Source organism: Oncorhynchus clarkii, chromosome 25 (genome assembly GCF_045791955.1).
Source record: "Oncorhynchus clarkii lewisi isolate Uvic-CL-2024 chromosome 25, UVic_Ocla_1.0, whole genome shotgun sequence".
In the NCBI taxonomy this organism is placed as follows: Eukaryota; Metazoa; Chordata; class Actinopteri; order Salmoniformes; family Salmonidae; genus Oncorhynchus; species Oncorhynchus clarkii.
The window spans coordinates 44,498,956-44,525,122 of NC_092171.1; the positions used below are offsets into that span (position 1 = coordinate 44,498,956).

The window sequence follows — 26,167 nt, forward strand, 5'->3', positions numbered from 1 at the left end:
ACACCCCGCTGATCCTCAACACTGGGGCCCCACATGGGTGCGTTCTGAGCCCTCTCCTGTACTCCCTGTTCACCCACGACTGCGTGGCCATGCACGCCTCCAACTCAATCATCAAGTTTGCGGACGACACTACAGTGGTAGGCTTGATTACCAACAACGACGAGACGGCCTACAGGGAGGAGGTGAGGGCCCTCGGAGTGTGGTGTCAGGAAAATAACCTCACACTCAACATCAACAAAACAAAGGAGATGATTGTGGACTTCAGGAAACAGCAGAGGGAGCACCCCCCTATCCACATCGACAGGACAGTAGTGGAGAGGGTAGTAAGTTTCAAGTTCCTTGGCATACACATCACGGACAAACTGAATTGGTCCACCCACACAGACAGCGTCGTGAAGAAGGCGCAGCAGCGCCTCTTCAACCTCAGGAGGCTGAAGAAATTTGGCTTGTCACCAAAAGCACTCACAAACTTCTACAGATGCACAATCGAGAGCATCCTGTCAGGCTGTATCACCGCCTGGTACGGCAACTGCTCCGCCCACAACCGCAGGGCTCTCCAGAGGGTAATGTGGTCTGCACAACGCATCACCGGGGGCAAACTACCTGCCCTCCAGGACACCTACACCACCTGATGTCCCAGGAAGGCCATAAAGATCATCAAGGACAACAACCACCCGAGCCACTGCCTGTTCACCCCCACCCCGCTATCATCCAGAAGGCGAGGTCAGTACAGGTGCATCAAAGCTGGGACCGAGAGACTGAAAAACAGCTTCTATCTCAAGGCCATCAGACTGTTAAACAGCCACCACTAACATTGAGTGGCTGCTGCCAACATACTGACTCAATGTAACAGTATAACTTTAGACCGTCCCCTCTCCCATACCCGGGCGCGAACCAGGGACCCTCTGCACACATCAACAGTCACCCTCAAAGCATCGTTACCCATCGCTCCACAAAAGCCGCGGCCCTTGCAGAGCAAGGAGAACCACTACTTCAAGGTCTCAGAGCAAGTGACGTCACCGATTGAAACGCTATTTAGCGCGCACCACCGCTAACTAAGCTAGCCGTTTCACATCCGTTACATATATAACTACTGCCACTACAACTCCAGCCACTTTAATAATGGAAACTGATGGAAATTGATGTAAAAAATGTATCACTAGACATTTTAAACAATGCCACTTAATATAATGTTTACATACCCTACATTACTCATCTCATATGTATATACTGTACTCTATATCATCTACTGCATCTTTATGTAATACATGTATCACTAGCCACTTTAACTATGCCACTTTGTTTACATAATCATCTCATATGTAATACTGTACTCTATACCATCTACTGTATCCTGCCTATGCTGCTCTGTACCATCACTCATCCATATATCTTTATGTACATATTCTTTATCCCTTTACACTTGTGTGTATAAGGTAGTAGTTTTGGAATTGTTTAGGTTAGATTACTCGTTGGTTATTACTGCATTGTCGGATCTAGAAACACAAGCATTTCGCTACACTCGCATTAACATCTGCTAACCATGTGTATGTGACAAATAAAACATTATTTGATTTGACTTTAAATTATTTTTTACTTAAGTACTTTACACCACTGTGTATATGTAGAATTAACCCTAACCCTAACCCTTTACACCACTGTGTATATGTAGAGTTAACCCTAACCCTAACCCTTTACACCACTGTGTATATGTAGAGTTATTGTGGACAAATTGGCCTGCAAATAATGTTATAATGACAAGCTGATGGTCTTCCAACTTCAGCACCTTCAATAATCCATTCATTAATTCAGGACCCAGGAACTAGTCCTTCGTACAATTCAGAGCCCAGGAACTAGTCCTGTTTATCTGACGTCATCATAGAACAGCCCCTTCACTAACAAGTTCAACACGAAACAGTCTCTGGTTCAATGTCCATCTGAGCCGTTTGAAAAGTAAAGATGTACTTTAAAGAAGTGTTAATTAATGCGTTGACAGAGAATAGGAAAGCCCTGCTGTTAGCTGGAGGTGCTGGTCTTACTGTTGTTGGACTGGGACTTGGGTATAAGTATTTCCTGAAGCCGGAGAAAGTTGTCCGCGTGGGAGTTGTGTCACAGCTGCTCATTCACCCACTGAAATCGGGGAAAGCCGTGTCCGTGGCCCTCGCAGAATGTCAACAGATTGGTTTGAAGTGCGGTGAACTACAAGATCGGTCAGTGGGCATTTATTTTCATAACTATAAATGAATGTTATTGAGTTTAGGCTAATGTTGGCCGACACCGCTTGAATTGGTGACACATGTTGATTCGTGTTAGTGATTATCAATGATTTATAGGCGTCAGTACTACTTTTACCCACCGTTATGACCACAGATCAGAAATGAGAGAATGACCATTGCAGTTCTCTATTTGACGGTGTATTGACTCCAAACTCACAGGCCAGTCTGACCGTAGCCTACGCCAGATAACTGATAAAACAATCACAGCTACTTACTCACTGTCAGGACATGAAAAGAGAGCGAACAATGCCAGCATGGCAATGTAGCAGATATCCAGTGTCCAGCGCCCTGCCATTAAATACATGTAATTTTGTCCTTAAAACATTTAATTGATACTGCACAATTATATTAATTCCTATGGCGGAGTGCCAATATGGCCCGATCAAAGGCTTCAAAGCCTCTCAAAGTCCAATACATGTAGCATCAGCAATCCAGGGTTGATTATCATTGATGATTATCATGTTGAACAAATTGCATGTTCACCACAACAACAAATTGCACGTTTGTCCGTTTTTGAATCAGGAGGTCGCCAAGTGTCATCATCCAAACTTGTCAGGAAGGTTGTGGTTGGCTGTAACCACCCAGCGTTGCCAGGTCAAGCAAACATTTCTAAAACCAATGACCAATGAAATGCTGCCCACAAGGCATAAAAACGAGCCCAATTATTTTATTTTCACAGCAAGAGGAGTTGCCATATTTTATACAATAAACCCCCTTTTTCCACAACGTTATCGAGCCATTTAAGAATTAATATCATAGTAACTTGTAACAACTTTAGCAGCAAATATTGTGTTTCCTCAAAATAATGATTATTGCAAGCTATGAAATGTACATAATAAAGGAATTTCAATATGTGGCAAGAGAAAATATAATTTAAATTAAACTCGCCAGATAATTCTCCATCAATGGATGTCCGTTTAACTCGTTTGACTGCTATGATTAAGCTATACGTCACAAGGGGGGTGTGGTATATGGCCAATATTCCACGGCTAAGAGCTGTTTTTTTTAAGCATGACGCTACGTGGTGGTATAATGGCCGTATATCACTAACCCCCGGGGTGCCTTATTGCTATTATAAACTGGTTACCAACGCAATTAGTAGTCAAACTAAATGTTTTGTCATACCTGTGGTATATTATCTAATATACCACGGCTTTCAGCCAATCAGCATTCAGGGCTCTAACCAGGTTTATAATTGTAAATAAATCGCCTTTGCTATATATAGCTATAGATATATCCGACAGGAGAGACTGAGTGAAGAAAGTTGGACAGAGGACCTCAATCTCTGAGCAAGAAACACTTGGATGAACGTTAAAAAAAAACTAATGTTGGGCTTTTTTTTCTGGCAATTGTGCCGTTATTATGTGCCAGATGTTAAGACTACAAACCGTTATAAAATGGCCCATTTGCGAGATTGACTTGTCATTTCAATAGACATAGGCTACAGACTAAAATCTGGGTTTATGATTGTAATTCAGTTTTGCCGTGGTTTTGAGTAGATAAAGGCAGGTAGCCTATAGCCCCTGATAGGTCTACATCTAATGTCAGATAACCTACAGTAACCTAGACAAGATGTAGACAAGAACGATTTAGCAGCTTGCCTAGTTCAAATTGACAGACTAATTTATTCAACATGAATAGTGAGGCGATTTTGATGTTTGTGCTTTGTTTCCCCAATAGCCTGCAGGAATAGGCTACAGAGGATGAGGGGGGGGGTCATCATTTAAATCCCTGAATGAAATATTAATAATATGTATATGAACTGAATATACGTGTCACTATGTGATTGGCAATTGCGATTAAGCTTTGATCATTTACAATTTAATGAACTAAACATGCCCATGAATAATGGCACAGTAACACAAGGCTACAACAATAATACACTGAAGTTTTATAGGCTATTTATTCAATTGGTTTTCCAGCTCCAGGTAGGCTACACAAGTGTCACAAATTGATTTGCAATAACTTCCGTGATATCGTCATTTCAACATATTTATTGTGGTAGCCTACAATTCCATTTAAATGAATAGGCTATTTGATGGCCAACAGAGACAAATATATAATTATCCACATTTGGCCTAATGTCAGTTTCATTGAGGACTTTTCCCCATTAAAAATAACCACGCGAGGGAGTTCCATAACTTCCATTTTAAATTTCCACTCGGGGCAGCCCCTCGAGACCCAGGAACTGAGCATGTTTACTTTAAGCAGGCAACATTAGAACGCAGTTCAAACCACCTCCAGGCGAATAAATGTAATGCCCTCTGGTGCGCCCAATGTTGTTTTCCAGTGCTTTGTCCCCATTAACTCGCTTGATCTGCATCAGTTCGAGCTTATTCATGTTTTATGGGGGGGGAGAAGGTTAGAAACAGGAGTATCCATAATAACAATCTAAATAGCATACCTACAAACGGGTAAAAAAAATAAAAAAAAGTTGTCACGACGACGTGCACATGCGGCGCTCTCACATGACTCAGCCAATAGCTGTAGCGCGGCAGACACACCCCTCCGGCCTCTCTCCCAACTCAGTCACTCGGCAACAGCCTGCCTCACTGCTTGACCGTCAGCTGCAGGTCATAGTAAAACACATCCAGTACTGGTCAACAGTTTGGACACACCGACTCATTCAAGGGTTTTTCTTTATTTGAACTATTTTCTACATTTTAGAATAATAGTCAAAACATCAACACGAATAAATAACAGTAATAATGGACTGTTGTTTCTCTTTGCTTATTTGAGCTGTTCTTGCCATAATATGGACTTGGTCTTTTACCAAATAGGGCTATCTTCTGTATACCCCCTCTACCTTGTCACAACACAACTGATTGGCTCAAACGCATTAAGAAGGAAAGAAATTCCACAAGTGAACTTTTAACAAGTTAATTGAAATGCATTCCAGGTGCCTACCTCACGAAGCTGGTTGAGAGAATGCCAAGCCTGTGCAAAGCTTTCATCAAAGCAAAGGGTGGCTACTTTGAAGAATCTCAAATATAAAATATATTTAGCTTTGGTTAAGACTTTTTTGGTTACTACATGATTCCATGTGTGTTATTTCATAGTTTTGATGTCTTCACTATTATTCTATAATGTAGAAAATAGTAAAAAATAAATAAAAACCCTTGAATGAGCAGGTGTGTCCAAACTTTTGACTGGTACTGTATGTAGATAGTTTAGTGCCTAAAATAAGGGGATACATGCATGTCAACAGGACAGATACTTTAGAACAAACTTCCTTTTGGGATTATCTGTTATTCAATGTGTTTCTATGGGCTAATAGCAGTAAGGACTGTCTGTTATTCAATGTGTTTCTATGGGCTAATAGCAGTAAGGTCTATGTGTTTCTATGGGCTAATAGCAGTAAGGACTGTCTGTTATTCAATGTGTTTCTATTGGCTAATAGCAGTAAGGACTATCTGTTATTCAATGTGTTTCTATTGGCTAATAGCAGTAAGGACTATCTGTTATTCAATGTGTTTCTATGGGCTAATAGCAGTAAGGACTATCTGTTATTCAGTGTGTTTCTATTGGCTAATATCAGTAAGGACTATCTGTAATTCAATGTGTTTCTATGGGCTAATAGCAGTAAGGTCTATGTGTTTCTATGGGCTAATAGCAGTAAGGACTATCTGTTATTCAATGTGTTTCTATGGGCTAATAGCAGTAAGGACTATCTGTTATTCAGTGTGTTTCTATTGGCTAATAGCAGTAAGGTCTATGTGTTTCTATGGGCTAATAGCAGTAAGGACTATCTGTTATTCAATGTGCTAATAGCAGTAAGGTCTATGTGTTTCTATGGGCTAATAGCAGTAAGGACTATCTGTTATTCAATGTGTTTCTATGTGCTAATAGCAGTAAGGACTATCTGTTATTCAATGTGTTTCTATGTGCTAATAGCAGTAAGGACTATCTGTTATTCAATGTGTTTCTATGGGCTAATAGCAGTAAGGACTATCTGTTATTCAGTGTGTTTCTATTGGCTAATAGCAGTAAGGTCTATGTGTTTCTATGGGCTAATAGCAGTAAGGTCTAGGTGTTTCTATTGGCTAATATCAGTAAGGACTATCTGTAATTCAATGTGTTTCTATTGGCTAATAGCAGTAAGGTCTATGTGTTTCTATTGGCTAATAGCAGTAAGGACTATCTGTTATTCAATGTGTTTCTATTGGCTAATAGCAGTAAGGACTGTCTGTTATTCAATGTGTTTCTATTGGCTAATAGCAGTAAGGTCTAGGTGTTTCTATTGGCTAATAGCAGTAAGGTCTAGGTGTTTCTATTGGCTAATATCAGTAAGGTCTAGGTGTTTCTATTGGCTAATAGCAGTAAGGTCTAGGTGTTTCTATTGGCTAATATCAGTAAGGTCTAGGTGTTTCTATTGGCTAATAGCAGTAAGGACTGTCTGTTATTCAATGTGTTTCTATTGGCTAATAGCAGTAAGGACTATCTGTTGTTCAATGTGTTTCTATTGGCTAATAGCAGTAAGGACTATCTGTTATTCAATGTGTTTCTATTGGCTAATAGCAGTAAGGACTATCTGTTATTCAATGTGTTTCTATGGGCTAATAGCAGTAAGGACTATCTGTTATTCACAGTGTTTCTATTGGCTAATAGCAGTAAGGACTATCTGTTATTCACAGTGTTTCTATTGGCTAATAGCAGTAAGGACTATCTGTTATTCAATGTGTTTCTATGGGCTAATAGCAGTAAGGACTATCTGTAATTCAATGTGTTTCTATGGGCTAACAGCAGTAAGGACTATCTGTTATTCAATGTGTTTCTATGGGCTAATAGCAGTAAGGACTATCTGTTATTCACAGTGTTTCTATTGGCTAATAGCAGTAAGGACTATCTGTTATTCACAGTGTTTCTATTGGCTAATAGCAGTAAGGACTATCTGTTATTCAATGTGTTTCTATGGGCTAACAGCAGTAAGGGACTATCTGTTAAATGTGTTTCTATTGGCTAATAGCAGTAAGGACTATATGTTAAATGTGTTTCTATTGGCTAATAGCAGTAATGCTAAATTCAATGTTTCATCTAATAAGGTTTTTTGTATTCGTTGACACCTTAAGGGGTCTTAACATTCAAAGTCAAATAGTCATACCAAGGATCATTTAGCTAACTTAAAACAATTCCATATGTTAGCTTAGAACTTCATTTTTGTAATAATAATATTATGTATTTTAATCAAATACATACTTTGAAGAACAAACATTGTGGCAATTCATATCTTGTAGTAAAACTGTACATAACACTTTCATCTCAAGAGAACACATTACATGTTAAAGGATAAATGTTCTCTTACTTCGAAAATAGTCTTAGTTATATAGGTCTAGACAAAATCCCAAACTAACAATACATAGAATTTTATACCATTTCAGTCATTTTAAATTCTAAAGTTGTGTCTTTCTTTATACACAATATCACAACAAATGTTTCCAATCTGGGAGGTGAACTCGATCAAGTTTTCAATCATTTCACTGTGTATTTCAGATAAAATCAAGGCATTAGAATGTTCCAGAATAAAGCTTTACACTGTAAACACATTGGAGCTGTATTAAGTAACAGACAACAGCTTTACCCTTCAGCGTGACGTGTCTCTGTGACATCAGTGCTGCGTTGGACGGGGCAATAATCAGGAAGTATTCAGACCCCTTGACTTTTTCCACATTTTGTTACATTAAAGCTCAATTCGAAAAATTTATTAAATAGTTTTCCCCCCCCTCGTCAATCTACACACAATACCCCATAATGACATCACAATACCCCATAATGACATCACAATAGCCCATAATGGGAGGTGAGGGCACTCGGATTGTGGCAGGAAAACAACCTCTCACTCAACGTCAACAAAACAAAGGAGATGATCGTGGACTTCAGGAAACAGCAGAGGGAGCACGCCCCTATCCACATCAACAGGACAGCAGTGGAGAAGGTGGAAAGTTTCAAGTTCCTCGATGTACAGTAGACATCACGGACAAACTGAAATGGTCCACTCATACAGACAGTGTGGTGAAGAAGGCACAACAGCGCCTCTTCATCCCCAGGAGGCTGAAAAATGTGGCTTGTCATCGGAAACACTCACAAATTTCTACAGATGCCACAATTGAGAGCATCCTTTTACTGAGGAGTGGCTTCCGTCTGGCCACTCTACCATAAAGGCCTGATTGGTGGAGTGCTGCAGAGATGGTTGTTCTTCTGGAAGGTCCTGCCATCTCCACAGAGGAACTCTGGAGCTCTGTCAGAGTGACCATTGGGTTCTTGGTCACCTCCCTGACCAAGGCCCTTCTCCTCTGATTGCTCAGTTTGGCGGCCAGCTCTAGAAAGAGTCTTGGTGGTTCCATACTTCTTCCATTTAAGAATGATGGAGACCACTGGGTTCTTGGGGACCTTCAATGCTGCAGAAATGTTTTGGTACCCTTCCCCAGATCTGTGCCTAGACACAATCCTGTCTCGGAGCTCTACCGACAATTCCGCCGACCTCATGGCTTGGTTTTTGCTCTGACATGCACTGTCAACTGTGGGACCTTCTATAGACAGGGGTGTACCTTTCCAAATCATGTCCAATCAATTGAATTTACCACCGGTAAATCAAGTTGTAGAAACATCTCAAGGATGATCAATGGAAACAGGATGCACCTGAGCTCAATTTAGAGTCTCATAGCAAAGGGTCTGAATACTTATGTAAATAAGGTATTTCTGTTTACCATTTTTAATACATTTGCCAAAATTTCTAAAAAACATTTTTTTTTCAGTCTGTCATTATGGGGGTATTGTGTTTTAGATAAAAAATATATATATATATATATATATATATATATATATATATATTTTAGAATAAGGCTGTAACGTAACAATGTGTAAAAAGTCAAAGGGTCTGAATACTTTCCGTATGTTGAATTCATTCAAATGTATGTTTTTCACACGATATTCCAAATGCCTGTGTCACAAGAATCAAGATTTTGTTATTTTTAGTTTGTCTGAGCGTTTACGTCCGACTTGCTCTCACGGTGTCTTTTTTGGTCTCCTTTCCTTCACTCCTCTGGACACCTTCACATTTACACCCGAGATCTGAATATAATGACAGATGCTCATGTCTCCGCCGAAAGGCGGGAAGGCAAGGCGACAAGCTTCTTGACTTTTTTTTCTTTCTCTCTTCTGCACATTTTAAACTGGCCTTTTTTTATTGTCTCCAGCACAAGGTGCACCTGTGTAATGATCATGCTGTTTAATCAGCTTCTTGATATGCCACACCTGTCAGGGTGGATGGATTATCTTGGCAAAGGAGAAATGCTCACTAACAGGGATGTAAACAAATTTGTGCACCAAATTTGAAATAAATACGCTTTTTGTACATATGGAACATTTCTGTGCTCTTTTATTTTAGCTCGTGAAACATGGGACCAACACTTTACATGTTGCGTTTATATTCAGTGGACAGTACCAGTCAACAGTTTGGACACACCTACTCATTCCAGGGTTTTTCTTTATTTTTACTATTTTCTACATTGTAGAATAATAGTGAAGACATCAAAACTATGAAATAACACATATGGAATCATGTAGTAACCAAAAAAGTGTTAAACAAATCAAAATATATTTGAGATTCTTCAAAGTAGCCACCCTTTGCCTCGATGACAGCTTTAACCAATCGGGAGGCCCCGTGGACACTTATTCTAACGTCTTCAAGCTTGCGTGTTTTGTTAAGATTAATTACCATATTCTGAAGGGGATTTCTGTCATTCTGGTCTAAAGTAGTGCCCTATTCCCTATGGGCCCTGGTCTAAAGTAGTGCCCTATTCCCTATGGGCCCTGGTCTAAAGTAGTGCCCTATTCCCTATGGGCCCTGGTCTAAAGTAGTGCCCTATTCCCTATGGGCCCTGGTCTAAAGTAGTGCCCTATTCCCTATGGGCCCTGGTCTAAAGTAGTGCCCTATTCCCTATGGGCCCTGGTCTAAAGTAGTGCCCTATTCCCTATGGGCCCTGGTCTAAAGTAGTGCCCTATTCCCTATGGGCCCTGGTCTAAAGTAGTGCCCTATTCCCTATGGGCCCTGGTCTAAAGTAGTGCCCTATTCCCTATGGGCCCTGGTCAAAAGTAGTGCCCTATTCCCTATGGGCCCTGGTCTAAAGTAGTGCCCTATTCCCTATGGGCCCTGGTCTAAAGTAGTGCCCTATTCCCTATGGGCCCTGGTCTAAAGTAGTGCCCTATTCCCTATGGGTCCTGGTCTAAAGTAGTGCCCTATTCCCTATGGGTCCTGGTCTAAAGTAGTGCCCTATTCCCTATGGGCCCTGGTCTAAAGTAGTGCCCTATTCCCTATGGGCCCTGGTCTAAAGTAGTGCCCTATTCCCTATGGGACTGGTCTAAAGTAGTGCCCTATTCCCTATGGGCCCTGGTCTAAAGTAGTGCCCTATTCCCTATGGGCCCTGGTCTAAAGTAGTGCCCTATTCCCTATGGGCCCTGGTCTAAAGTAGTGCCCTATTCCCTATGGGCCCTGGTCTAAAGTAGTGCCCTATTCCCTATGGGCCCTGGTCTAAAGTAGTGCCCTATTCCCTATGGGCCCTGGTCTAAAGTAGTGCCCTATTCCCTATGGGCCCTGGTCTAAAGTAGTGCCCTATTCCCTATGGGCCATGGTCTAAAGTAGTGCCCTATTCCCTATGGGTCCTGGTCTAAAGTAGTGCCCTAACAGTGGGTTAAACTGCCTGTTCAGGGGCAGAACGACAGATTTGTACCTTGTCAGCTCGGGGGTTTGAATTTGCAACCTTACGGTTACTAGTCCAACTCTCTAACCACTAAGTCTACCCTGCCGCCCCACTAACTAACTGTCACCCCCTGGATAATGCTGTGTTTTTCTGCAGGCACTGGCTGGTGATCACTGAGGATGGTCATTTCGTGACGGGCAGACAGGAGCCTCGCCTTGTTCTGGTATCTCTGACCAGCGAGGGGGGGCAGGTGTGTCTGAACGGTCCAGACATGGAGGAGCTCAGGTTCCCCCTACTGCAGCCCGACAACCCTGTCATTGACTGCAGGTATGTGTTACTAATGACATGCCACTGGGCTTTGAGTAAAGCCAGTGTGTCTGTGTATGTGGATGACTCAACACTGTACACGTCAGCTACCACAGCGACTGAAATGACTGCAACACTTAACAAAGAGATGCAGTTAGTTTCAGAGTGGGTGGCAAGGAATAAGTTAGTCCTAACTATTAAAATGCGTTGTATTTGGGGCAAATCATTCACTAAACCCTAAACCTCAACTAAATCTTGTAATGAATAATGTAGAAATTGAGCAAGTTGAGGTGACTAAACTGTTTGGAGTAACCCTGGATTGTAACCCTGAACTGTCATGGTCAAAACATATTGATACAACAGTAGCTAAGATGGGGAGAAGTCTGTCCATAATACAGCGCTACTCTGCCTTCTTAACAACACTATCAACAAGGCAGGTCCTACAGGCCCTAGTTTCTACCTTCTTAACAACACTATCAACAAGGCAGGTCCTACAGGCCCTAGTTTCTACCTTCTTAACAACACTATCAACAAGGCAGGTCCTACAGGCCCTAGTTTCTACCTTCTTAACAACACTATCAACAAGGCAGGTCCTACAGGCCCTAGTTTCTACCTTCTTAACAACACTATCAACAAGGCAGGTCCTACAGGCCCTAGTTTTGTCACACCTTATGGAACAGCAGGGACTGTGAAGCAACACAAACATTGGTACAGACACACGATAACATACACACACGTACACATGGATTACAAACATGTACACACATATATACACACACACACATGTACACATGGATTTTGTGTTGTAGAGTAGGGGCGTGTTGGCACACACTTAATGTGTTGTGAAATCTCTTGTGACATATATTGTAATTAGGGTCTGTCCCCAACTAAAATAAATATTGGTCGAACCAGTTGTCTATTCTTTCCGAAATTTTCAAACTTGTATTTTTCTATATAGTGTCTAACTCTTCTGTCTGTGTCAGCAGGAAGTGTCTTAACCCTTCTGTCTGTGTCAGCAGGAAGTGTCTTAACCCTTCTGTCTGTGTCAGCAGGAAGTGTCTTAACCCTTCTGTCTGTGACAGCAGGAAGTGTCTTAACCCTTCTGTCTGTGTCAGCAGGAAGTGTCTTAACTCTTCTGTCTGTGTCAAGAGGAAGTGTCTTAACCCTTCTGTCTGTGTCAGCAGGAAGTGTCTTAACTCTTCTGTCTGTGTCAGCAGGAAGTGTCTTAACTCTTCTGTCTGTGTCAAGAGGAAGTGTCTTAACCCTTCTGTCTGTGTCAGCAGGAAGTGTCTTAACCCTTCTGTCTGTGTCAAGAGGAAGTGTCTTAACCCTTCTGTCTGTGTCAAGAGGAAGTGTCTTAACCCTTCTGTCTGTGTCAGCAGGAAGTGTCTTAACCCTTCTGTCTGTGTCAGCAGGAAGTGTCTTAACCCTTCTGTCTGTGTCAGCAGGAAGTGTCTTAACCCTTTTGTCTGTGTCATTAGGAAGTGTCTTAACCCTTCTGTCTGTGTCAGCAGGAAGTGTCTTAACCCTTTTGTGTGTGTCAGCAGGAAGTGTCTTAACCCTTCAGTCTGTGTCAGCAGGAAGTGTCTTAACCTCTGTCTGTGTCAGCAGGAAGTGTCTTAACCCTTCTGTCTGTGTCAGCAGGAAGTGTCTTAACCCTTCTGTCTGTGTCAGCAGGAAGTGTCTTAACCCTTCTGTCTGTGTCAGCAGGAAGTGTCTTAACCCTTCTGTCTGTGTCAGCAGGAAGTGTCTTAACCCTTCTGTCTGTGTCAGCAGGAAGTGTCTTAACCCTTCTGTCTGTGTCAGCAGGAAGTGTCTTAACCCTTCTGTCTGTGTCAGCAGGAAGTGTCTTAACCCTTCTGTCTGTGTCAGCAGGAAGTGTCTTAACCCTTTTGTGTGTGTCAGCAGGAAGCGTCTTAACCCTTCAGTCTGTGTCAGCAGGAAGTGTCTTAACCTCTGTCTGTGTCAGCAGGAAGTGTCTTAACTTCTGTCTGTGTCAGCAGGAAGTGTCTTAACCCTTCTGTCTGTGTCAGCAGGAAGTGTCTTAACTCTTCTTCTCTGTGTCCCAGAGTGTTTAGTACAGACATCCAGGGCAGGGACTGTGGGGACGAGGCGTCTAGCTGGCTGACCCGCTACCTGGGGGCAGGTAAAACCTATCGCCTGGTGCACTTTGAACCCCACATGACACACAGGAGATCAGCGGATAGCGAGCCTCTCTTTCCTCGCAATGAAAAGGTAACAGCTCAGTTGGTGGATAGATTTTAATATATTTGATCATTCAAAGTAGTAGGCAGCTCCAGCCAGAGAGAAAATTGCAAACATTAAAGGGATCAAGGACAAAGGTTTTTGTTTGTCTTAATACCTTTAGTTATCACTTTATGACTTAGTTGACGGGTTTGATTAACATAGTAAAGTTATGCTTATTCCACACTTGCATTTCCTCCCTTTTTTTAAAAGAGGACTTCTGACCTCAGTGGGACTTCAACACAGGACTAAGATCAATACTACATCGGGTCTGACGCTCGTCGGATGTGACAGGGCTTTGAACCCTATCGCGGATTACAAATGGAAACCCAGCCGCGAGCTGCCAAGTCACGCGAGCTGCCAAGTCACGCGAGCTTATCAGACGAGCTAAATTCCTTCGATACTCGCATCGAAGCAAGAAACACTGGAACCATGCATCAGAGCACCAGCTGTTCCCGACGACTGTGTGATCTTGCTCTCTGTAGCCGATGTGAGTAAAACCTTTAAAGAGATGAACATTCACAAGGCCGCGGGGCCAGATGGATTACCAGGTTGCAAACTCAGAACATACACTGCTGATCAGATGTCAAGTGTCTTCACTGACATTTTCAACCTCTCCCTGACCCAGTCTGTAATACCTACATGTTCAACCTGTCCCTAACCTAGTCTGTAATACCTACATGTCTCAACCTGACCCAGTCTGTAATACCTACATGTCTCAACCTGACCCAGTCTGTAATACCTACATGTCTCAACCTGACCCAGTCTGTAATACCTACATGTCTCAACCTGACCCAGTCTGTAATACCTACATGTCTCAACCTGACCCAGTCTGTAATACCTACATGTCTCAACCTGACCCAGTCTGTAATACCTACATGTCTCAACCTGACCCAGTCTGTAATACCTACATGTTTCAAGCAGACCACCATAGTCCCTGTGTCCAAGAACACCAAGGTAACCTGTCTAAATGACTATGGCCCCGTAGCACTCACCTCTGTAGCCATGAAGTGCTTTGAAAGGCTGGTCATGGGTCACATCAACACCATTATCCCAGAAACCCTAGACCCACTCCAATTCACAGATCCACAGATGACGCAATCTCTATTGCACTCCACACCTGGACAAGAGGAATACCTATGTGAGAATGCTGTTCAATGACGACAGCTCAGCTTTCAACACCATAGTGCCCACAAAGCTCATCACTAATCTCAGGACCTGAACACCTCCCTCTGAAACTGGATCCTGGATTTCCTGACGGGCCGCCCCCCCCCCCCCTCAGGTGGTGAGGGTAGGCAACAACACATCCGCCACGCTGACCCTCAACACGGGAACCTCGTGGGTGTCAGGCTCAGTCCCCTCCTCTACTCCCTGTTCACCCACGACTGAGTGTCCACATCACTAAGGAATTAACATGGTCCACGCAGACCAATACAGTCGTGAAGAAGACACAAAAACACCTTTCCCCCCTCAGTGTGACGGACGTTACTACTTTACAGGAGAGGCATTTGAACGTAAAAAAGTAAACATTTGATCAGAATGTGCCTTAATAACAAACCTGTATGTAATTTGTACATATGTGAAAATCACTAAGCTGTTTAGACACAGAGAAAATACAGAATCTCGCCTAGCCATGATTGGTTGAGATAATAAGGGGGCTGGGACATTCAGGAGAAAGAGTGTCCATTCTGTCACTCAAAGATTCTCTGTCAAATGGCACTTCCTGGTCTCTGTTACCATGGATATTTGAAAGAGCCATCGGATTTACTGAGCCAAAGTTTAATGAAGTCAAGGCGTCTTATGATATAGGCCTAGATTTTTTTATTTTACCTATATTTAACTAGGCAAGTCTTATTTTCAATGTCGGCCTAGGAACAGTGGGTTAACTGCCTTGTTCAGGGGCAGAACGACAGATTTGTACCTTGTCAGCTCAGGGATTCGATCTACACTCGAACCACTAGGCTACCTGCCGCCCCTAAATTCTAACCACTAGGCTACCTGCCCCCCTACACTCTAACCACTAGGCTACCTGCCCCCCTACACTCTAACCACTAGGCTACCTGCCCCCACTACACTCTAACCACTAGGCTACCTGCCTCCCCTACACCCTAACCACTAGGCTACCTGCCCCCACTACACTCTAACCACTAGGCTACCTGCCCCCACTACACTCTAACCACTAGGCTACCTGCCCCCACTACACTCTAACCACTAGGCTACCTGCCCCCACTACACTCTAACCACTAGGCTACCTGCCTCCCCTACACTCTAACCACTAGACTACATGCAGCCCCTACACTCTAACCACGAGTGTACCTGCCACCCCTACACTCTAACCACTAGGCTACCTACTGCCCCTACACTCTAACCACTAGGCTACGCTGCCACCTCTACACTCTAACCACTAGGCTACCTGCCACCTCTACACTAACCACTAGGCTACCTACTGCCCCTACACTCTAACCACTAGGCTACGCTGCCACCTCTACACTCTAACCACTAGGCTACGCTGCCACCTCTACACTCTAACCACTAGGCTACCTGCCTCCTCTACACTCTAACCACTAGGCTACCTGCCACCTCTACACTCTAACCACTAGTGTACCTGCCTCCCCCACACTTTAACCACTAGGCTACCTGCCACCTCTACACTAACCACTAGGCTACGCTGCCGCCCCGAACCAAGATCTCGATAGGGTTTTTACCTAAGCCTTTGTGTTTGTTGACTTTAAAAATATATAATTGTAGGCTACAACGGGCGTAAACAAAGAACAGCACTGGCTGTTCAATGTGAAAGGATATCTTTATTATTACAACAAGAGACCATGTTAATGCCATAAATGGCTTCTCTAATGGGGCAACTTGGTTGAGATAATGTTTAGAGAATCCATTTTTTTTGCAATTTAGTGAAAGTATTTATTTTCTAAATATATTTCCCAAGGATTAGTGTAGAGCAAGTGTGAAAATCACAGCAAAATGTTTGAATGCCTTTTTTTTGTCCTGAATTAGATTCTAAGTGTATCAACTTTTGAAGTTTCATCACTTCCTCATGTTTCTATCAAGGCACAAGGCGAGACACAGGAGGCAGATGGTTGGAGTCTTACAATGTTTATTCATCCAAAAGCGTAGACAAGAGAATGGTCGTGGACAGACTAAAAGGTCAAAACCAGATCAGAGTCCAGGAGGTACAGAGTGGCAGACAGACTCGTGGTCAAGGCAGGCAGAATGGTCAGGCAGGCGGATACAAAGTCCAGAAACAGGCAAGGCTCAAAACCGGGAGGACTAGAAAAAGGAGAATAAAAAAAGCAGGAGAACGGGGAAAAAGCTGGTTGACTTGGAAACAGGACAAACTGGTACAGAGACACAGAAAACACAGGGATAAATACACTGGGGATAATAAGTGACACCTGGAGGGGGTGGAGACAATCACAAGGACAGGTGAAACAGATCAGGGCGTGACAGTTTCCTCCATCTACCGTGTATGATACGTCATATAGAAACTCTTGAGTCTGTACTTTTATCCGATGTAACATAAAGACTGAAAAGAGACGGTGGGTCACAAATAATAATTTATTGATTTGACTTCCTGGATAAGAAAAGTTTAAATAAAGTAGGACTCATAGTTTTCTAAACACACACCTATAATGTCACCAGTATTCCCTACATGATTAAAGAAACACACCTTTTTACGATATAAATAAGAACCACTTCATGACTGTAAATTGTTTTATTTTCCTGATTTTCTAGTCCTCACGACTGATTTCAGAAGTTATGGAAGTCTTCCGTTGTTTTCACTCGTGAGTCTGGGTTCAACAACACAAAGTGCAACATATCCTAATTGTCGTCAGACTCTGTGTCTGTCACGGGTAGGATCTGAACCCTGGTCTCCCAGTCAGGAAACCAACCCGACGTAACCAATAGGCCAAGAGGAAATTATCTTTTTAGGTCAAGGGTGACACTACATTTTAAGTCACAGGCAGAGCTATCTCATCATGAGAGCCTGTCCGACTTACCTCAGCTACATCCCTAGGTTGTGTACTCTGACATTTGGTCCTGTCATGTTGTTGTGTCCTCTGACATTTGGTCCTGGCATGTTGTTGTGTACTCTGACATTTGGTCCTGTCATGTTGTTGTGTACCCTGACATTTGGTCCTGTCATGTTGTTGTGTACCCTGACATTTGGTCCTGTCATGTTGTTGTGTACCCTGACATTTGGTCCTGTCATGTTGTTGTCTAGATAGTGTACAATGACCTTGGCCCTATCATGCTGCTGTCTGAAGCCTCTGTGAAGGACCTGAGCAGCAGGCTGGAGAAGGAGGTCACCGTGGCACGGTTCCGACCCAGCATCGTGGTCAGTGATTGTGATGCTTTTGACGAGGTACAGTGTTATTGCTTTCAGCTTTATCAACACGCACACACCACACAGCATCACACATCACACAGCATCTACACAGCATCACACATCACACATCAACACACCACACACATCAACACACATCACACATCAACACACACCACACAACATTACACATCAACACACCACACACATCACACATCAACACACCACACACATCACACATCAACACACACCACACAACATTACACATCAACACACCACACATCAACACACACCACACAACATTACACATCAACACACACCACACAACATTACACATCAACACACCACACACATCAACACACATCACACAGCATCTACACAGCATCACACATCACACATCAACACACCACACACATCACACATCAACACACACCACACAACATTACACATCAACACACCACACACATCACACATCAACACACACCACACAACATTACACATCAACACACACCACACAACATCACACATCAACACACCACACACATCAACACACATCACACATCAACACACACCACACACCAACACACCACACACATCACACATCAACACACACCACACAACATTACACATCAACACACCACACAGCATCACACATCACACATCAACACACCACACACATCAACACACATCACACATCAACACACACCACACAACATTACACATCAACACACCACACACATTACACATCTACACACCACACACATTACACCACACCACACAACATTACACATCAACACACACCACACAACATTACACATCAACACACCACACAACATTACACATCAACACACCACACACATTACACATCAACACACCACACACATTACACATCTACACACCACACAACATTACACATCAACACACCACACAACATTACACATCAACACACCACACAACATTACACATCAACACACCACACACATCAACACACATCACACCACACCACATCACATCACACCACACCACATCACATCACACCACACCACATCACACCACACCACATCACACCACACCACACCACATCACACAACATCACACACCACACCACACCACATCATATCACACACCACACATCACAACACACCACATCACATCACACCACACCACATCACACCACATCACACCACACCACACCACATCACATCACATCACAACACATCACACCACACCACATCACATCACATCACACCACATCACATCACACCACACCAGATCACACACCACACCACATCACACCACATCACATCACATCACACCACACCACATCACACCACACCACATCACATCACACCACATCACATCACACCACATCACACCACATCACACCACATCACACCACATCACATCACACCACACCAGATCACACACCACACCACATCACACCACATCACATCACATCACACCACACCACATCACACCACACCACATCACATCACACCACATCACATCACACCACATCACACCACATCACACCACACCACATCACACATCATACACCACACCACACCACATCATATCACACACCACACCACACCACACATCACAACACACCACACCACACCACACCACATCACACCACACCACACCACATCACACCACATCACAACACATCACACCACACCACATCACATCACATCACACCACACCAGATCACACACCACACCACACCACACCACATCACACCACATCACATCACATCACACCACATCACACACCACACATCACACACCACACCACCCATCACACACCACATCACACACCACATCACACACCACATCACACCACATCACATCACACAACATCACACATCAAACAGCATCAACACATCACACAACATCACACATCAACACACATCAAACAGCATCAACACACCACACTACATCAACAAACATCACACACACATCAAACATCAACCAACATCAACCAACATCATACATCAACCAACAACATCAACCAACATCAACCAACATCAAACATCAACCAACATCAACCAACATCATACATCAACCAACAACATCATACATCAACCAACATCATACATCAACCACCAACATCATACATCAACCACCATCAACCAACATCATACATCAACCACCAACATCATACATCAACCAACAACATCATACATCAACCACCAACATCATACATCAACCAACATCATACATCAACCACCAACATCAACCAACATCAACCAACATCATACATCAACCAACAACATCAACCAACATCAACCAACATCATACATCAACCAACAACATCAACCAACATCAACCAACATCATACATCAACCAACAACATCAACCAACATCAACCAACATCATACATCAACCAACAACATCATACATCAACCAACATCATACATCATCAACCAACATCATACATCAACCAACAACATCAACCAACATCAACCAACATCATACATCAACCAACAACATCAACCAACATCATACATCAACCAACAACATACATCAACCACCAACATCATACATCAACCAACATCAACCAACATCATACATCAACCAACAACATACATCAACCACCAACATCATACATCAACCAACATCAACCAACATCATACATCAACCAACATCATACATCAACCAACATCATACATCAACCACCAACATCATACATCAACCAACATCATACATCAACCAACATCATACATCAACCACCAACATCATACATCAACCAACATCATACATCAACCACCAACATCATACATCAACCACCAACATCATACATCAACCAACATCATACATCAACCACCAACATCATACATCAACCACCAACATCATACATCAACCACCAACATCATACATCAACCACCAACATCATACATCAACCAACATCATACATCAACCACCAACATCATACATCAACCAACATCAACCAACATCATACATCAACCACCAACATCATACATCAACCACCAACATCATACATCAACCAACATCAACCAACATCATACATCAACCAACATCAACCAACATCATACATCAACCAACATCATACATCAACCAACATCATCCAACAATATCACATTTTTGTAAACCTTGTTAATTCTATAATTGAGGAGGTTTAATTGGTATATCCAGAGTTTCTATGTTATTCTAGATGTCATTCTATGGGGAATATCCTGGTCTTTTGAGGCTAAAAGTGGCCTCTTGTAATTCCACTTAGTCATTACTTTGTTTTATTGTGTTGGGGTTTTAGGATACTAATTATATTCCCAAAACGTTAATTTAAATCTTCCTCTCGGTTAGGATTCTTGGGAAGATCTTCAGATTGGCAATGTGCGGCTGCACCGTGTGATGGCGTGTGGGAGGTAATGTGGTCTTAACTACTGATCATCATTTATCATCACAAACTTCCTCCCGTTGCTACGGGCACAAGCAAGGTTTGCTATTGTCGTGTTTATATAGATGGATATAATATAGTGACCCTGTGTTTATATAATATAGTGACCCTGTGTTTTATATAGTTGTATATAATATAGGGACCCTGTGTTTATATAATATAGGGACCCTATTATATAAACTATATAAACACAGGGTCACTATATTATATAAACACAGGGTCACTATATTATATAAACACAGGATCACTATATTATATAAACACAGGGTCACTATATTATATAAACTATGTAAACACAGGGTCACTATATTATATAAACACAGGGTCACTCACTATATTATATAAACACAGGGTCACTATATTATTGTTAGGTTCTATTCCTCAGAGTAAAAACTCAACAGACACTATGAAAGCTTAACCAAGTTTATTCATCCCCAGAGGATCAATACAGCTCCATTAGACAAAGCATTTTCACACAAGCCCTGATATTTAACCTTTCCTCCTAGGCTGAGTCTCCTCCTACACATCTGTACAAACATTGTATCTTTACTGCTAGGCAGGACACTAAGTGATACGGGCCATAAACTTTTATTTCTCCCTTAACGTGACCTGACTTGACCTCAACCCCCCCCCTTCACCACTAATCTATGGCTCTCTCCGCTTATCAATGCCTGCCACATGTACTCGCTTCCCTGCACTACCTTCCTCCTACAACCATTAACTTCTAGTGTCGACCCTCTAAACCTCAGCACTCCCCCAGTAACATGAATAAGTACAGTGGGGAGAACAAGTATTAGATACACAGACGATTTTGCAGGTTTTCCTACTTACAAAGCATGTAGAGGTCTGTAATTTTTTTAAATCATAGGTACACTTCAACTGTGAGAGACGGAATCAAAAAGAAAAATCCAGAAAATCACATTGTATGATTTTAAGTAATTAATTAGCATTTTATTCTTCTCCCCACTGTATATTTTCATTTTCTCAGGACCTCAGAACCCAACATTATATAAAATTACTATTAAGGTGTTAAGTAAAGGATGTCATCCTCATTTGTCATCCTTACCAGATGCATCTCCACCACGGTTGACCCTGAAACAGGAGTCATCAGCAGGAAACAACCACTGGACACACTCAAAAGGTAACAAGAGTAGCTGGCACTATATATACACTGAACAAAAATATAAAACGCAACATGTAAAGTGTTGGTCTCGTGTTTCATGAGCTGAAATAAAAGATCCCAGAAATGTTCCATACGCACCAAAAGCTTATTCATCTCAACTTTTGTGCACAAATTTGTTTACATCCCTGTTAGTGAGCATTTCTCCTTCGCCAAGATAATCCATCCACCTGACAGGTGTGGCATATCAAAAAAGCTGATTAAACAGCATGATCGTTACACAGGAGCACCTTGTGCTGGGGGACAATAAAAGGCCATTATAAAATGTGCAGTTTTGTCACACAACAACAATGCCACAGATGTCAAATTATGAGGGAGTGTGCAATTGGCATGCTGGCTGCAGGAATTTCCACCAGAGCTGTTGCCAGATTGTTGAATGTTCATTTCTCAACCATAAGCCGCCTCCAACTTCGTTTTTTTTTTAAGAATTTGGTCATCCAACCGTTCAGCATCGTAATTGACTTCAGTGGTCAAATGATCACCTTCGATGGCCACTGGCACACTGGAGAAGTGAGCTCTTCACGGATGAATCCCGGTTTCAACTGAACCGAGCAGATGGCATCTCATCCTGTCTACATGGCAGACAGCGTGTATGGCGTTGTGTGGGCGAGAAATTTGCTGATGTCAACGTTGTGAACAGAGTGCCCCATCGTGGCGGTGGGGTTATGGTATGGGCAGACATAAGCTATGGACAACAAACATAATTGCATTTTATCGATGGCAGTTTGAATGCACAGAGATACCGTGACAAGATCCTGAGGCCCACTGTCGTGCCATTCATCCACCGCCATCACCTCATGTTTCAGCATGATAATGCACGGCCCCATGTCGCGAGGATCTATCTGTACACAATTCCTGGACACTGAAAATGTCCCATGGCCTGCATACTCACCAGACATGTCACCCATTGAGCATGTTTGGGATGCTCTGGATCGACAGCGTGTTCCAGTTCCCGCCAATATCCAAGATCTAAACACAGTCATTGAAGAGGAGTGGGACGACATTCCACAGGCCATAATCAACAGCCTGATCAACAAAACGAAAGGAGGACCAAGGCACTCTTCATATAATTAATAACAATTCCTTTATTTGTATGGCATGTTCAATAGAAGCAAGGTTTTAAAAAATCTGACGCGTTTCGGCTGCTGATCAACTCTATGTGAAGGAGATGTGTCGCGCTGCATGAGGCAAATGGTGGTCACACCAGATACTGACTGGTTTTCTGATCCACACCCCAAGCTCTGAGACCAACAGATGCATATCTGTATTCCCAGTCATGTGAAATTCATAGATTAGGGACCTAATTTATTTATTTCAATTAACTGATTTCTTTTATATGAACTGTAACTCAGTAAAATCTTAGCGTTTTATATTTTTTGTTCAGTGTGGGATTTGTCTGTCTTTGGGTTTGTTCGATATTGCAGCTCGATAGTGCAAGTAACTGCCGACGGACTGATCTACAAATCACCTTGCATCATAAATAACTACTCATTATTATTTGAAGATCAGTCAGTCACAATTTACCCACAATGCATTACAAATTTGATTCTCTCGAAAAACTGCCATCTGTGATCAAGCACAATGTGACTTCTGTTATAGAACAACTAGAACAGGTAATTGCTTATAGAAGGTATTAACTCCTACGGTTTGATTTGCTTCTCAGCTATCGAATGTGTGACCCATCCCAGAAGAACATCTATAAGGCAGCACCACTGTTTGGACAGATGTATATCGTCAGCAAGACAGGGGTACTCCAGGTTGGAGATGTGGTGTACAAGACCAGCCACTGAGATGGATGGAAGACTAGCTACTATAATATATGCTTTATATGTAGTAGTGTGATGGCATAGATTATTAGAAAGTCACAAAATAACAAATAGAACAGAATGCGCTTTTCATATTTTGCAGTTAAATCATTCTTTCTAAGTAGGCTGAAGATTATGAGATTATAAGGAGGGAAAAATAGGAATTTGTTTAAAAAAAAATAATCTCCTTTTTTATGATTGAGAACATTTTGTAGTTGGTTTTAATGTGTGTTCTGTATGAGCTTGAAAATTTAAATGTTTATCATGGAAAGGAAAAGAACCAATCAAACAGTGCTAGTGCTGAGAGGGCAAGTCTACCGGGGTGCGTTCAGTTCAATAAACGTTTTTTGCTACATTCAGTGATGTTTTTTTTTTTGCGCACCATTTTTTCAACAGCCTTGAGGTATTGTTTTCTCCAATTTGGTGTGTGTGGAGGGGTGTGGCCTGATCAAAACACACACACGCTCTGGGGCCACTATGGCAGCGTTTACACGGGCAGCCCAATTCTCATCTTTTTTTCCCCCACTAATTGTTCTTTTGACTAATCGCAAAATATTTTTTTCACATCAGCTCTTTTCAGAGCTGATCTGATATGGCCAAAAGACCAATTAGTGAAAAAAAAAGATCAGAATTGGGCTGCCTGTGTAAACGCTGCCCATGAGTACAACATTCTTCAACTGGTTGTTCAGAACAGCACAGTTTCCATTAAAAGTTGCACGCCATTGAGTCCTGTTGGAACGAGACCTTGGCCTATAGCCTAAGGGGCAACTCCTCCCCTCTAACTCTCTCCTGCAGTCCCACGTAACATCAACCTCCCCTTATGCTGCATTCGTAACCCAGTGAGAGGTTGAGAATTTACCAGTTGTGAAGCCGTAAACTTAAAATTTAGTGTTAAAAAAAAACAATAATTAATAGATCGTTTTTTTAATAAATGTTTTGTTGCGTTTTAACTGCTGAAAATCCTGTTGAGGTCATTTGCTTTAGTAGGGGACGTCAGAGGTCAGCATGTGGGAGAAGTGGGAGCTACGGATGACGGACTAGTTTTCCACTGGGAATGCTGCATTCAAAACAACTGGGAAAACGGCTCCGACTGGGATTATTCATATTTTTTTAATAGTCATCCAACTCCAACAACAAAACAGTCATTTATTTAAAAAATAAATATAGAATACTACGGTTTTTGAACACTTATCATTTATTTGCGAGCATAATAGCTGTACTTTTAGTTCATGGTTGACGCAGCTTGTTTGCCATTAGCCAATCAGCGTTTCTCAACGAGTTCAAAGCACTTGAATGCATCTAACTCGTATTTACGACTTCACAACGGGTAATTACCACCTTCCCATTTGTTTATGAACACAGCATGAGGGCTGGGAGAGGAGCCTCCTTGGTCACAGCAGAGTCTGGGAGAGGAGCCTCCTGGGTCACAGCAGAGTCTGGGAGAGGAGCCTCCTTGGTCACAGCAGAGTCTGGGAGAGGAGCCTCCTTGGTCACAGCAAAGTCTGGGAGGGGAGCCTCCTTGGTCACAGCAGAGTCTGGGAGAGGAGCCTCCTTGGTCACAGCAAAGTCTGGGAGGGGAGCCTCCTTGGTCACAGCAGAGTCTGGGAGAGGAGCCTCCTTGGTCACAGCAGAGTCTGGTCAGATGGGGTAGAAGTTCTGTAACCTCCAGGACCAGTGAGTTACTGGGCCACACAGACCTAAATCAGTGTTTCCCAATCTTGGTCCCTGGCGACCCAATTAGGGCACATTTTTTGCACTAACACTTGATTCAACTAATCACCTCATCTTTAGCAAACGTCCCATTTAAATATTGTTAATCTTTACCACTTCTCTTCTACGACCGTTTCAGATAGAAACGCCAGGTCCTCCCGAGTGGCACAGCTAAGGGAAAAAATGACTTA

General features: G+C 42.5%; 1 protein-coding gene across 1 annotated transcript; it reads left to right on the forward strand.

Annotated features, from left to right (window-relative positions):
• The first annotated feature begins 1,875 nt into the window (after nt 1-1,875).
• On the forward strand, nt 1,876-24,625 carry LOC139383369 (mitochondrial amidoxime-reducing component 1-like). Its single transcript, XM_071127885.1, has 7 exons — nt 1,876-2,210; nt 11,129-11,299; nt 13,348-13,513; nt 17,760-17,900; nt 21,188-21,249; nt 22,351-22,422; nt 24,125-24,625. The coding sequence occupies exons 1-7, from the start codon at nt 1,960-1,962 to the stop codon at nt 24,249-24,251; spliced, it is 990 nt and encodes a 329-aa protein (XP_070983986.1). The 5' UTR covers nt 1,876-1,959; the 3' UTR covers nt 24,252-24,625.
• The last annotated feature ends 1,542 nt before the right edge of the window (nt 24,626-26,167 follow it).

Excerpts from the sequence above, each read along its gene's own strand:
- LOC139383369 (XM_071127885.1), top strand. The coding sequence starts at position 1,960 with ATGTACTTTAAAGAAGTGTTAATTAATGCGTTGACAGAGAATAGGAAA. Across the intron at positions 2,211-11,128 it reads TGCGGTGAACTACAAGATCG|GCACTGGCTGGTGATCACTG; the intron begins GTCAGTGGGCAT and ends GTTTTTCTGCAG. Across the intron at positions 17,901-21,187 it reads ATTGTGATGCTTTTGACGAG|GATTCTTGGGAAGATCTTCA; the intron begins GTACAGTGTTAT and ends CCTCTCGGTTAG.